Source organism: Rhipicephalus microplus, chromosome X (assembly GCF_043290135.1).
Source record: "Rhipicephalus microplus isolate Deutch F79 chromosome X, USDA_Rmic, whole genome shotgun sequence".
Taxonomy (NCBI): Eukaryota; Metazoa; Arthropoda; class Arachnida; order Ixodida; family Ixodidae; genus Rhipicephalus; species Rhipicephalus microplus.
In genome coordinates, this window is record NC_134710.1 from 145,500,036 (window position 1) to 145,514,894 (window position 14,859).

Genomic DNA, 14,859 nt, shown 5'->3' on the forward strand with positions numbered 1-14,859 from the left:
CCCTGCTTGACCATGATGGCATGGTAGAAGAAAAGAGCGATAGCCGGCTAATTTTCTATATAGCTGGCTATGTTGTGCGCGAATCTCTGAAAAAATTTCCATGCCCTGATTGTGCATCTTGTCTCTGCATTATGTCTCTGCAAGCAGAATCGAACTGTAATGCCACGCTGACGAATCAGTTCAACCATGGGGGCCTGCTCTACCCATCAGACGCTCTCGAAAAGCTCATCACAAAGCTTGAAAATGCTTTCACTGTGTTTTTCAGCCGGAACAAGCTTCATGCCGAAAGCTTAGTTAGCTTCTTGTTTTTCTTCAGGGTCATGAACTTGAAAAAGTTGGCTGCATTGAGCATGGTCGTAAGCTCACTACAGCGATTATTAAGTTTTACGCACTCACCAGACTGCACTTCTTCACGAAAGCAACAAATAAGAGCCTGTCCTCTAAGCGAGAGAAGCAAAAGCTCTTGAAAATGCGGCGGTGTCAGTAAGGTGTTCAGTGCTGTTCATGTAAAAAATGTAAATAAGTTCCTGGTACAGTGGCTTTTGTAATTAAGAAATCTGGCATTGTGAATCTGTTAGGAGTTCGGAGCTGCCAAAGTGAAAAATGTAAATAAATTCTTGACACTGACTTCTGCAATAAATGTTGATATTGTAAATTGACATTTTGTATTGGTTTGTTTTTCCTTACTGCTGGTAACTCATTCGCAGGGGGTCCTGTTCGCCAGTGGTTTCGTCTGGCGCACTGTCATTGCTTTGGCATTATTTATTTTTCTGATTACTTCGAGGCGTGAAGGGCCAATCGAAGAGATAATGACCCTTGTACGTGGGTGCGTCCTGGCCTGCCACCGAGTGCAGGGAAAGTAAGTGTCCATAATACATTGTATATATAAAAAGTTGCGAGAAGAGGGTTTGTACAGTGCCTGCGATTCTGCACATGACAACAAAGTCGCGACAGCAGCCTACGGGAGGGAATGGTGGTCGCGGATGAGGAGAGAAATATGTTATTTTTTCTGTTGAACAGTCGTACCACTGGGAGCCCCCGGTTGGCCACCCCTTAATTACCGCAATTTAAAAAGTAGCATTGGTAACACGCGAGCGGCCAATCTATGAAGAGGTGGCACGGCAGGAGGACACAAAATCTCAACAAGGCAGAGAGCTCGCATACATTTCGTTCAAATTCACACGCTTTATTTACAGTCTGCATGGAAAACGCAGAATAACAAGGCAATCGCGTGCTAAGCCATGAAACCACCACTGCAATTTCAACGCAAAGCGTCTGCTCCGGCTTGCTGCCTCCCCAGCTTGCCGAAAAAGCAGCGCGCCAGAGAGCGGTACTGTCACCTGGCGGCTGTATCGCATACCATTTCCCCTCGGCCGGCCTGTTCACGACACTAGGAGAAATATTCTAGGCACTCTACTCTTATCACGGAGGAAGGAACCTTCCTCCGTGACTCTTATGCTAGAGAGGCGCTATCTGGAATCTGGACAGGGCAAAAGTAAAGTACGTCGTCAGCTGTAAAAACCCGAAAAATAAGTTTTTAAATCTTTTTTTATTCTAAATTTGTTTTTTTGAAGCAAAAATTTTGTATAGTGTAATTTATTAAAATAAATTCTAATGATTTATTGCTTTTGTAATTTTTGGTTGTCACTGTTCTCTTTCAGGTTTTGAGTAGGATTGTAGATGCGACTATTTAGAAATGGACGTCGGGGAGCTCTTGAATTACAAGGTACTGTGTGGATCTTGTGTCCAGATTTATGGACTTGTTTTAAAAGAGCCGTCATGGAGCCCTGTACGCATTCTTTTTTTCCTTACAATACAAGCCTGCCAAAGAGCCAAAGCGAGGCCTAGATGATGATGAAGAAGCAGCGGACACACGGCCAAGGAAGCGCCTGCAACACGGTGCCGGTGGAAGAGTTTCTCGTTTTGGTGAGGAAGTTACGAAATCCTTCAAGCGAAAAGTTATTTGTTTTCAGCACGTAACTTTTTATACGCTCTACCGCAGCTCCTGTGCGGGATGACCCAGATTTCACGCCTAGAGTCGCCTTGGAACCCGCGGATGCTCCAGAACCTGATGCTGGCGTATGCTCTGGCGTATTTCTTCCGTTATCATCAAGTGCATAGACGGCGTTTGAGGCGCGAAATAAGAGAAGGACTAGAGTAGACATGAAAATATGCCTCTGCTACAAGTCCGTTTTGATAGACATATATTCAGGAGCAGGAGGCTGTACGACGTTCTTTGATTTTGCACAGTATGGGACTATCAAGATAACGAGTACATGGTGGTGAGTTTCCTTATGAGCGCGTCATACCTGTGATGGTTTTGTACATGATACCGATAACAATAATTACAACATTAAGTAGCGATCACACTGGCGTGGTTTATGATACCTGCGCGGTGAAAAAGTGCTACACACAGTTGGTACATATTTAGGCACATAACCCATACTTTGCCAACAATACCACGTCACTAACAGAAAAACCTGGCGCACAGCACTAAGATTATTTATTACTTTTTTGTGAAGTACTGTGCAAACTAATAATTAAAAAATGTTCAAAGGAACAAAAAAAATATGGCAACAAGTTTGTGTGGTCATTCTTGTTATCGATATTGTGCTCAAAACCATCTCATGCATAGAGTGTTTATCAGAAAACCCACTGCCATGTACTTGTTACGTTGACAATCCGGTTTACCAGAGGAAATGTTACGAAACATACTTTGCATAATCATTGAATGCTGTATACTCATTTTCTTCCTTATATATATATGCTGCCAGAACCTGGGTTATGCGTAATTCACTTGCCACAATTCTCTCTCATTCTCTCTCTGTGTGCACGCTAACTCATACACTCACAGGGTGTTTCATGTAACTAGAACTGAATACTTTTAAAAAGTGGCTAATCGCACCTGAATGAAACCAACAACATTTAGTTAGTCATATTGTGGCACTTGTTGAGGTATTTTTATTTTTATTTTTTGCTAATTAAGATGATTTATGCAAATTTATCAGTATCCAATTGAGGGCCAAGTGTGTTTCATTACGTTGTGGAGGACATTCTACAATGACCGATCTAATATTTTATGCCAATGTACAGGCGTGAGCATAAGTGTGCAAAACACGGGATCACGTGGCCGAAGGCATCGACGCGCTATCTAGCAACGAGACGCCTGCTGCGGCGCGCATGCACGTCTCATTGTATTGGTTGTCCTCTCATGTCGCTCTATTTGATGCGCTCGTAGCCAAAAGAACAACTGGGTGTCGCTCTCGTTAATCCATCGAATCTGTGCTGTTTTCTTTTTTAAGTAGCGGCTCCGACAGCACCAGTTCTAGTGCCAGGCTTGCGTTGTTAATTGTACCGGTTCCTTAGCATAACTATGCGTAGCCAGCCTCACAAAAAATGATGAAGCCAAGCACACAAAATTAAGTTTTCTTAGCTCAGCTTGCCTATGTTGCATTAGGCCAAGTTGAACCTAAATGAGCCTAGTTATGATGAATTTCAATTACTTTGTGTTTTATGAGAACTTGCTCACTTAGCCCTAATTATAATGAGACTCGTTTAATGATGCTGTGACAAACGATGCTTAGTCCGATTTATCTATGCTTATCTGTGTGCTGCCTCATTAGCTTAATTATGCATAATTAGACTAATTATGCCACATGAAACTAGTATCTTGTGTGATTGGATATCCAACTATTTGATCAGCCATCACCAGTATGTATCTTAACACTAATTTGACACAAATGAGCTTATGCAGATGCGGCCTCGCCGCGGTGGTCTAGTGGCTAAGGTACTCGGCTGTTGACCTGCAGGTCGCGGGCTCAAATCCCGGCTGCGGCGGCTGCATTTCAGATGGAGGCGGAAATGTTGTAGGCCTGTGTGCTCAGATTTGTGTGCACGTTAAAGAACCCCAGGTGGTCGAAATTTCCGGAGCCCTCCACTATGGCGTCTCTCATAATCATATGGTGGTTTTGGGACGTTAAACCCCACATATCAATCAAATTATGCAGATGTGTTCTGCAGAAACCTGCAAGGGTTTACAAATCGAGTGGTTGTCTTTTTTTTCTTTTCATAAATAAGCTTAATTGGCATAGTCTCAGTAAAGGGTAGTTAGTATCTTCCAAGGTTTGGCGCCTCTAGGCTCATGGTGAAGTCGACTCGAAATAATTGGCCGTGATAAAGTTTGCCTTGTTTGGGCTAGTTTTGCTTCACTATACTAAATGATAGCATGATCAACTATGTTTAATTGGATTTGGCTGTACATAAACTTTTCTCAGCTCATCTAGGCGCATCGAAGCTTTACTGCGCTTGCCCCGCCGCGGTGGTCTAGTGGCTAAAGTACTCGGCTGCTGACCCGCAGGTCGCGGGTTCAAATCCCGGCTGCGGCGGCTACATTTCTGATGGAGGCGGAAATGTCGTAGGCCCGTGTGCTCAAATTTGGGTGCACGTTAAAGAACCCCAGGTGGTCAAAATTTCCGGAGCCCTTCACTACAGCGTCTCTCATAATCATATGGTGGTTTTGGGACGTTAAACCCCACAAATCAATCAATCATCATTTACTGTGCTTAACGTAAAAATAGCAAGCTTAACTGGAATTATTTAAACTTACTAGTGCTCGAATTTATTACGTAATACCATTCACGAGTAGGCTAGATTAGATTCGGCCACACTTACATTCAATTAACTAGGCTTGTTTTAGTTCAACTTTGCCTAACGCGACAAAGGCAAGCTGAACTGAGAAAATTAATTTTGTGTGCTTGTCTTCATCAGGGTTTGAGAGGCTGGCTGCGATTAGTTATGCTAATCAACCGGCATAAATAACTATGTGAGCGTGGCATTGGAACAGACGCCCTGGCAGCCGCTACGTAAAAAAAAAATGGCACAAATTTGATAGAGCAAAGATGGCGACACTCAGGTGTCGTTTTTTCTGCGAGCGCGTTGGAGAGAGTGACGTGAGAGGCCATCTGATACGACGAGACGCGCATGCGCACCGCAGCCGGTGCCCCGCCACTACGCACGTCCCGTCGCTAGATAGCGCGTGGACACCTTCGGCCACACGGCCCCATGGTCAATCAATCAATCAATCAATCAACTTTTATTTCTCATAGAGAAATATGGGGGTGACGGAAAAAAAGCCGCAGTACTGCGGCTTGACAAAGCTCCGGCCGGATGTAAATCGGATGTAAATCGGATTAAAAAGTGAAAAAGATGCAGGGACAAGAATTAAAAGCCGCTAAAAAGCAGCTTGACGGGATTCCTGACCCTGAGCAGATTGGCTGCAGACTCGTGGTGATGTGAAAAAATAAAATGCAAGCAGGTAAAACAGAAAAAGTACAAGAAACATACTCGCAGCCTACGGGAGGGAATGGTAAGTAAAACACAAGTAAGTAAAATATCAACAAATTTAGCAGCAAACTTCAACTGCAGACATAATGTAAAATCGCAAACACTGAAAGAATGCGGCATAATATGGGAGAACAAAGTGAGAAGGAATACAAAAGAATATAATTTATATATATAAGAAACACTGCCTTGAAACAGTATGCATAACGAAAACACAAATACATAAAACACTAATGCTCACGCCTGTACATGCTGCACTGTGATTTTATTTCTGGTTACAACTAAAATATGGATCACTAGTTATGAATTGCCTGGTACAATGTAATGAAACTCCTTGGTTCTAAAGTGAACATAAAATTCTTTTATAATTGATCTTAGTAATAAGGAAGTCCAGTATAAAAAAATATCACAAGACCTCTGTGAGAACTGAACCAGGTAGTTGATGAGACTACTACTGGTGGGAAGTTTTTGTTATGTATTTTACTTTATGTAGTGGTAGGTAATTCTAAAAATGTTGAAAAAAAATGAGGACATTTTACTTTTATTCAATGGTCACAAAACTCAAATTGATTACACTGCACAAAATGGTAATAACAAAAAAATTGCAGACACACTCTCCGTTATGCTTTTCTTTATCTTTTTTTTTGCATGATGCTCCGACAAATTAGTTTCAGTTTCAGTTTATTTAGCAATCTTTTTCAGCAATCATGTTAAAGTACAGTGATTCAATGTTTTCATACAATGGCAATTGTCAACACAAAACAAAATGTAAATCGGATTAAAAAGTGAAAAAGATGCAGGGACAAGAATTAAAAGCCGCTAAAAAGCAGCTTGACGGGATTCCTGACCCTGAGCAGATTGGCTGCAGACTCGTGGTGATGTGAAAAAATAAAATGCAAGCAGGTAAAACAGAAAAAGTACAAGAAACATACTCGCAGCCTACGGGAGGGAATGGTAAGTAAAACACAAGTAAGTAAAATATCAACAAATTTAGCAGCAAACTTCAACTGCAGACATAATGTAAAATCGCAAACACTGAAAGAATGCGGCATAATATGGGAGAACAAAGTGAGAAGGAATACAAAAGAATATAATTTATATATATAAGAAACACTGCCTTGAAACAGTATGCATAACGAAAACACAAATACATAAAACCGTTCATGTTTGTACATGTGCATATGAAAAGGCAAAAATACACTTCTATTCAAACGAATTATCAAATTGAATATGATACTATGAAATAATACATAGTGAAAATGAACTCGAGATTAATTGATCAAATTTCCAGACTCTCTGGGGTTGCTAATTAAATATTCTTTCCACTGCTTGTTTGCCAACGTATCAGGCATAATGCCTTTGTTGTTGTTGAGGTGATTCAAAAAGTTTGGCATGATATACTTAAGACTTTTAAAACCGTAATTCGTTCGCGAAAACGGTATTTGTCATGTGTCTCTTTTCCTTATGTTGTAAGGTGTTGCCAGTGAATCTTAGAGCTGACACAGTGTTAAAAAATCGGTTTTACTTTTCAAGCCATGTTTGTATTTAGCAAAGAGAGAGAGCCTGATCAATTTTAATTTCTTCTTTTGCATGGTGTTTCCCCAGACGAGGGTACAGTAATTGGATGTGCGAGTGAAATAAAGCATTATAAATGAGGAGTTTACCTTTTGTAGAAACTATATCTCGGAATTTCAAAAGCACTCCACATGCCTTGGCAAGCTTTTTGACAACATCATACACATGCGAATCCCAGTTTAAGTCTTCACTGAAAGTGACCCCCAATATTTTAACGTCTTGTACAATCCCAATCTCTTTGTCACCAAGGTGTAAGTTTAAGCTAGAATATATTTTTTTATTAGTTGGTTTGAATAGAACAGCCTTTGTTTTAGCAGCATTGATAACAAGAGAATTCACTTCACTCCATTTTTGTAGCTTTTCTAGCGCGTCGTGAGCTAGTATACCAAGATTAGATACATCGTCGGATTGGAGGAACAAGCTTGTGTCATCGGCGTAAACTGAAAATTTGACGTTCTCGCTAACTCTTACTATGTGGTTTACGCAGATGTTAAATAACACGGGGCCTAACACACTTCCCTGCATATGTCAGTAAATGAAGTAACTTATTCAGTATAATAATACATGTGTGATAGGAATGCATATCTTAATTGCAATACAGCTGAATTTAGTACTGTGCAATAAATCCTTACCGATGAATTTGAATCATTGTTGCCCCGAGGAATATACAAGTAATGCAATATTCACATTAATGAGGGAAAAGAGCTTTAGGATGGTGGGAAAATAGTATGTAATTATGCAGATAGCATGGTTATGAATGTTATGAACAAAAGTGTGACAAAAGTACAAGTTAGTTTGTCTAATGCATTAGATGACCATGTATAAAGGATGAGTTGAGGAAAAAAGCATATTTGTTGAAAGTGCTATGAAAAACCACTAACTGGTCACATAAGATAATAGCCCTATTTGTTGAAAAGTTGATGAGCTTTAATTTATGCACACATTTTTGTCTGCAGTTTTCATCTAGACTTTTTTAAAGCTTATGAATTTAAAATGGTTCGATTATTTCCTGAATGTTTACAAAGTGCTTGATTGGGCTGGTTGGTGCTGCATGGTAGACGAAGAAAGTGCTTAACAGCGCAAACGACAGGAGAAGATAAAGGAGACAAGAACAGAGCGTTCACGTCCTGTTCTCGTCTCTTCTATCCCCTTCTGTCATTTGCGCTGTTAAGCACTTTCTTTTCCGGAATGTTCAAAAAAAATTTTCATCTAGTAGAACTTTTCTATTGGTAGTCTCTGATCACTCTGTTTGAAATCTTCCAACTGTGAAAAGAAGGCTTGACGTGGATGCCTTTATGATGAATGTTACTCAAGCCCATAAAGCGAATAACAAAAATGCAACTGCCAAGTAGCTGTGATATGAAGCGAGTGACTTTCTTGTCTCTACCATTTTAAGTTTGCCCTTAGCATGTAAAGTTGAATCATTGTTATTGAACTTAGTGTGTGTTCTATGAAAGATCTAAAAGAAAACTTTTTTATAATATCTGCGCTATTTCTCTCTCACACATCCATTTCCTGTGTAAATACTGCATTATTATTATTGTTAGTATTATTTTTTATTATTCGTTAATCTATCTTTACAATTTTCTAAGCTCACAGGCTGACAGGTAAGCTTATATTCTTGATGCTTGTTAACAATGCCAAGCTATTTGCATGTATAAGCTGCGACATCGAAAAAAAATATATATATATATATTGCCGCATGTTGTTAGGCACCTACCGAAGTCTTGTGCCGCTTCCTGCTCTTACAAATTCTGCCACACTATTTCTCGCAAAAGGAACGGCGAACGAAGTAGCCCAGTTTTTCATCAATCAGATTGTACTACAACATGGCGCACCGCAGGATGTCATTACAGACAAAAGGAACAGCATTTACTACCCGTTTGATGCAGTCTGTTATGAAGTTTACCCACACCGACCATAGAAGGACTACAGCATACCATCTGCAAACAAACGGATTAACCGAAAGACTCAACAAAACTCTCGCTGACATAATCTTGATGTATGTGGACGTAGAGCACCAGACATGGGACAGTATTTTGCCTTATACTACATTTGCGTACAATACCGCTGTACAAGAAACGACACATTTTATGCCATTTCAACTTGTTTATGGTTGGATGCTCATAACGACCTTAGACGCGATATTACCTGTCAACAATTCGAATGAGAGTGACCCGGACATCAGCGACTACATAGAAAGGGCAGAAGAGGCATGGGAATTGGCAAGGCATCGTATCATTTTACAAGAAGGCTCCGACGCAAGTCACTATAATCTGAAGTGGAGAGACGTACAGTACAACCCCGGAGACAAAGTGTGGGTGATGGACGCCTGTACGCGCACCTGGCCTATCTGAAAAACTGATGCGGCACTATTTCGGCCCTTGCAAAGTACTTCGCCGGTTAGGCACGCTAAACCACGAAGTAATTCCTGAAGGTCAAGGGTGCTCGACCCGATTCAGAAATCGCCCAGAAGTCGTACACGTAGTACGAATGAAACCGTACTATGAAAGGCACTGAACGATACAACTGCTAAATGAGCTCAAGCATCAGATCAATACTCCTTTACAAAACTGTTCGACGTCAGCGTACGTATCGGGACGATGCGTTTCGAGAGGGGGACTAATGCCGCATGTTATTAGGCACCTATTGAACTTTCGCGCCGCTTCCTGCTCTTATGAATTTTGCCATACCAACTGACGAGCCAAACACGCCATGCAACGCTGGCTGCACGTGCCACCATACCACGCGCTAGAAAAGAAAGCTGGCGGCTTTTCAAAGGAGTGGCACGCGGCGAGACGCAAAAAGAAGTTGACGAGGTTTTTCACTAGCGCGCTCAGGACATCCTTTGTGTATTTAGTTGACGGGCACAAGTTTGCCATAAATAAATAGTTGTTTTAGCTTCCGACGTTGTATTTGTTACAATATGTGTGTGTGTGGGGGGGGGGGGTTCTTTATGTGGCTATTGACTTGGCCATAAAGATATACTTAGCCTAGCTTTTTAAAACCTTGTTCTCTTCAGCCCCTATTCCTTTTCAGTGAGACTGAGAATTTGTCACTGTTATGTTGGTTTATGAATGTGGCATTAAATTTGCTTTTTTCTTTTCCTTTTTTTCCTTTTAATTCAGGTTGACATTCTTGATGACACAAATCTCAAGAAACTTATTCTCAACTTCGAGAAAAGGGTGCTCAAAAACCAAGAGCTCAGGATCAAATACCCTGATCTCCCTGAAAAGTAAGTTTATCCTGCCAAACGCATGCGGATGCAGAGCATGCTGTACAGCATTCTCACATTAACTACGGCAGTCGTTTGATGTTTTACTGCATATGAGCATTGGTGATGCTACACACCCACTGCTGTGTAGCCAACTGTCCTGTGTTCTTTCTGGAAAGGCTGCCTGAATAGGGCTTATTTAGCAAGTTGGTGGGGCCTCGTAAACATTGTTGCTTTGTTCAAAATAGGACATAAAGAGTCGCAACATTTGCATCTTCTTGTGTTTTAATTCATGAAAATTGCACATTATGTCCTCGAGTCACTAAAGGGGCACTGAAAGCAGCTGGCTGTTTAGATTGTACTGATAGATTAATTCTCAAGAATATCTTAAAAAAGTACTGTATTTTCCAGTGTGTAAGACGCTGCCCTTGATTTTTATGACTTTCGTGGGGGAAAATATATGTAAAACACACTTTTGTATAAGACGCACCCATTTTTGACTCGGTCAACATGATAAAACACAACGCATACATTCATTGTGAAATGTGTAGTCACGCATGGTGTTCAATATCTGTAAGCAGCAGTATAATACTTGTTAATAACGCTGCCCTGAAGCGCAGAAAAGCAACATTTATTCCACTGTATTTAAAGTCTGATGCACTGTCAAAAAATCTTCCACTGCGGTTGGCATCATCGCCTCGGCGGCATAGCAGGGTTGCCATTGTTGGTTATTGAGTTACACTGTTATGCGGCGCGTTGAAAGCAACTTGGAGCACGTCGTTATCTTTGTCTCTACGGCATTACGAGGCTTGGCAGGAACACATAAATAATGATCACGTCGTGCGTTTGACACCTTCACACAAACGCAAACATAGCATTAGTAACGACCAGAAGCGAAAGCTGCGACTGCTGCACTGAAGCGATGACACACACAGAAACTGATGAGGATGATAAGAAAGTGGTACTTTAATTTCTGTGACTGGTATTGCGGGTGCTACAATGCTACAATGAAACGTTGTGGTGCCTTTGTTCTTTCTTCCCCCCTCAATTTCATGGGTTTAATGATTCGTTTAAGAACAATCGATTCTAGCAATATGATGGGTGGCATGATGATGGTGGCTTTTATTGTGGCCGTAATTTTCGTGGTTGCCGCAGTGTTTGAACAGCAAGTAGCTGACATCTAAGGCCACACTTGCTTCATTGTTATAACAACATTAGATGTAGTTAATGAATGCTCTCTTGCTTTATTTATTGTACTCTAGAATGAAATAGCCACCTGCTAGTCTCGCAGAATCACGAGAAATTTTGTGTATATAAGATGCACTAGTGAAAATAAAAAAAAGAAAAGTGCATCTTATACACTGGAAAATGCGGTGCTATTATCGATAGTATTGCTTTAGTAATTCAGATATTAAAACATTACTTGACATCCTCCAACTTCACACCAATAATCTCCTTGGTCCCTGGGTACCAAATTGGGTACCATTGTTTGAAAGGCTACAGATCATCACAAGTCAATATCTGCATGTCCAAATTCATCTTGACACAATAAGGATGAGTTGCTTTCATGAAGATCCGAGAAGTGGCGTCGTGTGTCTAGTCATATTCTCAAAACGAGCGAACGAACATGACTGAGTAATGCGGAAGCGCTCGAATGGCGTACTGCTGCATCGTTTTGCTGCATTCTTGTGATAAATGAAAGCTTTTTTTTCTTAGTTGTTGCAAGAACTACAACGTATATAGTACATTTTTTAAACTGCGATTGCCTTGTAGATCACATTGAAACTTATTTCGGTCTGATATTTGTGTTGTATTCAATCTTAGAGATTTGTGTTGTATTCAATCTTAGAGAAATTGGTACCATCACATTTCGAGACAACCATTCAATTTTTTGGGTTCATAATTTTTCTGCATTTTTTTTTGAAGGGCAGCGAATCAAATCTTAGTTTTACAAAAGCTTTTTACATTAGTGCGTTCTTGGGACTGAGGAGGATAAGATATTCTAGTATAAGCCAGGTAATGTAGCATCCCCTTAGTATAATTGTGCCGCTCATACTGAACCATTTGTAAAGAAAGATCATTACAATGGATTAAATGGCTACAAGTGCACAAACTAACCAAAGTTTGCGTGATCAAATGGGCTGCGAACGCAATTTATCGTTTAATGTTCTGACACTTGTTTAAAATGAAGCCTTTTTAGTGATTCCTTTTGTGCCTGTGAAGTTGCCCAGTGAAACAACAAATGCAGCCTGAATATTCTCACAACTCCTTTGAATACATTGTTACTTTATTAAACCAAATAACATTGTTTGGTCCTCTCCTACTTTTGTGGCCAGGAAACTACGCAATCTCTTCTGCCAATGCCAGCCAGCTATTTGAGGTTGATATGTTTCTGGATAGCAGGGAGCTGGGGTCAGTGGTGCCACTGTGTTGCATTCTTGACCATTTTGGCTAACAATTTATGAAACATGTTTGTTCCCAAAGTCTGGCTGCATGTCTTTTGTCTATGAACACTACTATGTCTTACCAGCTATTTATAGCTTTGCCTCTTGGATTTTCACTGTAGAAGAGAGCTACATGATTTCTTTGGGAACAAACTACCATATAAACCGGACTATAGGTCAAGTGGGAATATAGGTCGACCCCCCAAGTTCAGGTTACCGAAAAAGAAAAAAAAAAGGAAAACAACCCAAAACTGCCGAACCACATTTATTCGCGAATTGGGCGCACCACACCCCGATCGTCGGAGCTCACTTCAACCACCATCGCAACTGGATCCTATTCGTCCGACGAAGCACCACTGCCTTCCGGAGACGATAGTTTGTCGCTGGCTGCCTCCCACAGTGCGTCGCCCTCCGTGCCATCCCGCGAGTTGCCAAAGCAACATTTCTTGAAAGCCTTTTCCATCATGGAATCTGGCAAGTAATGCCAGGCGGAAAGCACCCAGCCACAAACAGTTGCAAGCGAAGGCCTCTGTAGGTGGCCCGTCGGTGTCTGGGTTATCGCCGGACATTCACTCTTGGTACTCCAGTCGCACTCAGTCCTGGAATGACTTGTTCAGCACAAGGCTGGAGGGTGAACTTCATACCACTTGGTATCACGGCGAGGTCTGTTTTCCCATCGTTGAGTGCGCGTTTAACAGCGTCGGTTAAGTGACCACGAAACGCATCCAACACCAGCATGCTGTGAAGACGCAGCAGTGCACCTGCCTGACGGTTCCACACTACTCTTATCCATTCGAGCATCATGGCCTCGTCCATTTACCTCTTTTTGTTGACGCGAACGACAACACCGGGTGGCACCACTTCCTTCGGCATTGTCTTGCGTTTGAAAATGATGAAGGGCGGAAGCTTTCTACCATCTGCCGTGCATACCAGCATGACGGTGAAGCGCGAGTGCTCGTTGCCAGTGGACAACAGCTTCACATCCTTGGCGCCGCGCTGCGTGATCGTGGTCGACGAAGGCATGTCAAACCACGCGAGAGTCTCATCGGCGTTGCCAATCTGCTTCATCATGTAGTCGTTCTGCTCCCGAAGCCGGTTCACAAAGTGCTGAAAGTTTATAAGTTTGTCCTCGAACTCCTTGGCCAACTTCTGACAGATGGATGTGCGCAGCCAGAGAGAAAATCCTTTGCGTCGCATAAATCGACGCACCCAAGAGTTTGGTGCACAAAACTCTCCTCTCTTGAGCCCAGCTTTTCAAGCGAGTTCCACGGCTTTCTTGTGAATGGTATCCACGGTCACTGGCAGCGAGCGCGCACGAACTTTCCGCACAAAGTGCGCTAGCTTATCCTCCAGCTGCGGATGAACGGCGCTTCGTCCACGAAACGACATTTTTCGAGGATCGCACATCTGTAGCTTCCCTTTCTCTGCCCTCCAATAGTGCACGTTTTTTTTCCGATACACCAAAGCGGCGCTGAGCAGCTATATTCCCGTTCGCTTCTGCGATCTCCACAACATTTAGTTTAAACGCAGCTGAGTAGTGCCTCCTCGTATCACTACTCATATTGAGTGAGCCAAAAAAAAATAGCACTAAAAATGCAGTGCAATCTCAAGCGGGGCGAAAACTCTGAACAGATCTGAAGCAAATCACAAACAAAAAAAAAACAGACAGAGAGAAAAAAAAAGCCTGCAATTGGATTTGGATGCAGTTATGGCCGCGTCCGGCTTCTCAAGCACATGCAAGCCACATGTTGCCAGACAGCGGCATACTTTCGGCTAGACACCGCTATATAAGACGAGGGGCGACTTTAGGTAATATTTTATTAAAGATATCTCGACTTATATTCTGGTTTGTACGGTATTTACCCTTTCTTTTTAGTTATTTTATACTGTGTTGCCTCTCTACAAATCTACTTGTGCTTTGTTAGTAGAACACTTTTGTACTTTCTTTGCAGGTTCATGGACTCTGAGGTAGAGCTTAATGACATCCTGCAGGAGATGCACATCGTAGCCACCCAGCCAGAGCTCTATCCAATCTTGGTTGAACTGAATGCTGTCCAAAGCATATTGGGTCTTTTAGCCCATGAAAATACGGGTATGGGCACATGTATCTACTTATTAATGATAGTTACATACAACTTCTTTTTTTAACTGGCAAGGTGCTGGAGGGTGAGTTGGTAACAATGATGTAGCCAACTAAATTTTAGCAGTCTTCCACACGTGAACTTGAAAAAAAAAAAAAAACTCGGAAGTAAATTATTTTTAAGAAAGAAAAGCTGTGGGTACACA

General features: G+C 41.7%; 1 protein-coding gene across 1 annotated transcript in view; it reads left to right on the forward strand.

The window, feature by feature from the left end:
* The first annotated feature begins 1,645 nt into the window (after nt 1–1,645).
* LOC119185943 (beta-catenin-like protein 1) overlaps nt 1,646–14,859 on the forward strand; it is an 80,098-nt gene continuing 66,884 nt past the window's right edge. Inside the window, exons 1-5 of the mRNA XM_075877951.1 lie at nt 1,646–1,726; nt 1,821–1,926; nt 2,003–2,079; nt 10,044–10,150; nt 14,526–14,665. Coding sequence (XP_075734066.1) covers nt 1,697–1,726; nt 1,821–1,926; nt 2,003–2,079; nt 10,044–10,150; nt 14,526–14,665 — 460 coding nt within the window. The 5' untranslated portion in view covers nt 1,646–1,696. The remainder of the gene's footprint in view (nt 1,727–1,820; nt 1,927–2,002; nt 2,080–10,043; nt 10,151–14,525; nt 14,666–14,859) is intronic.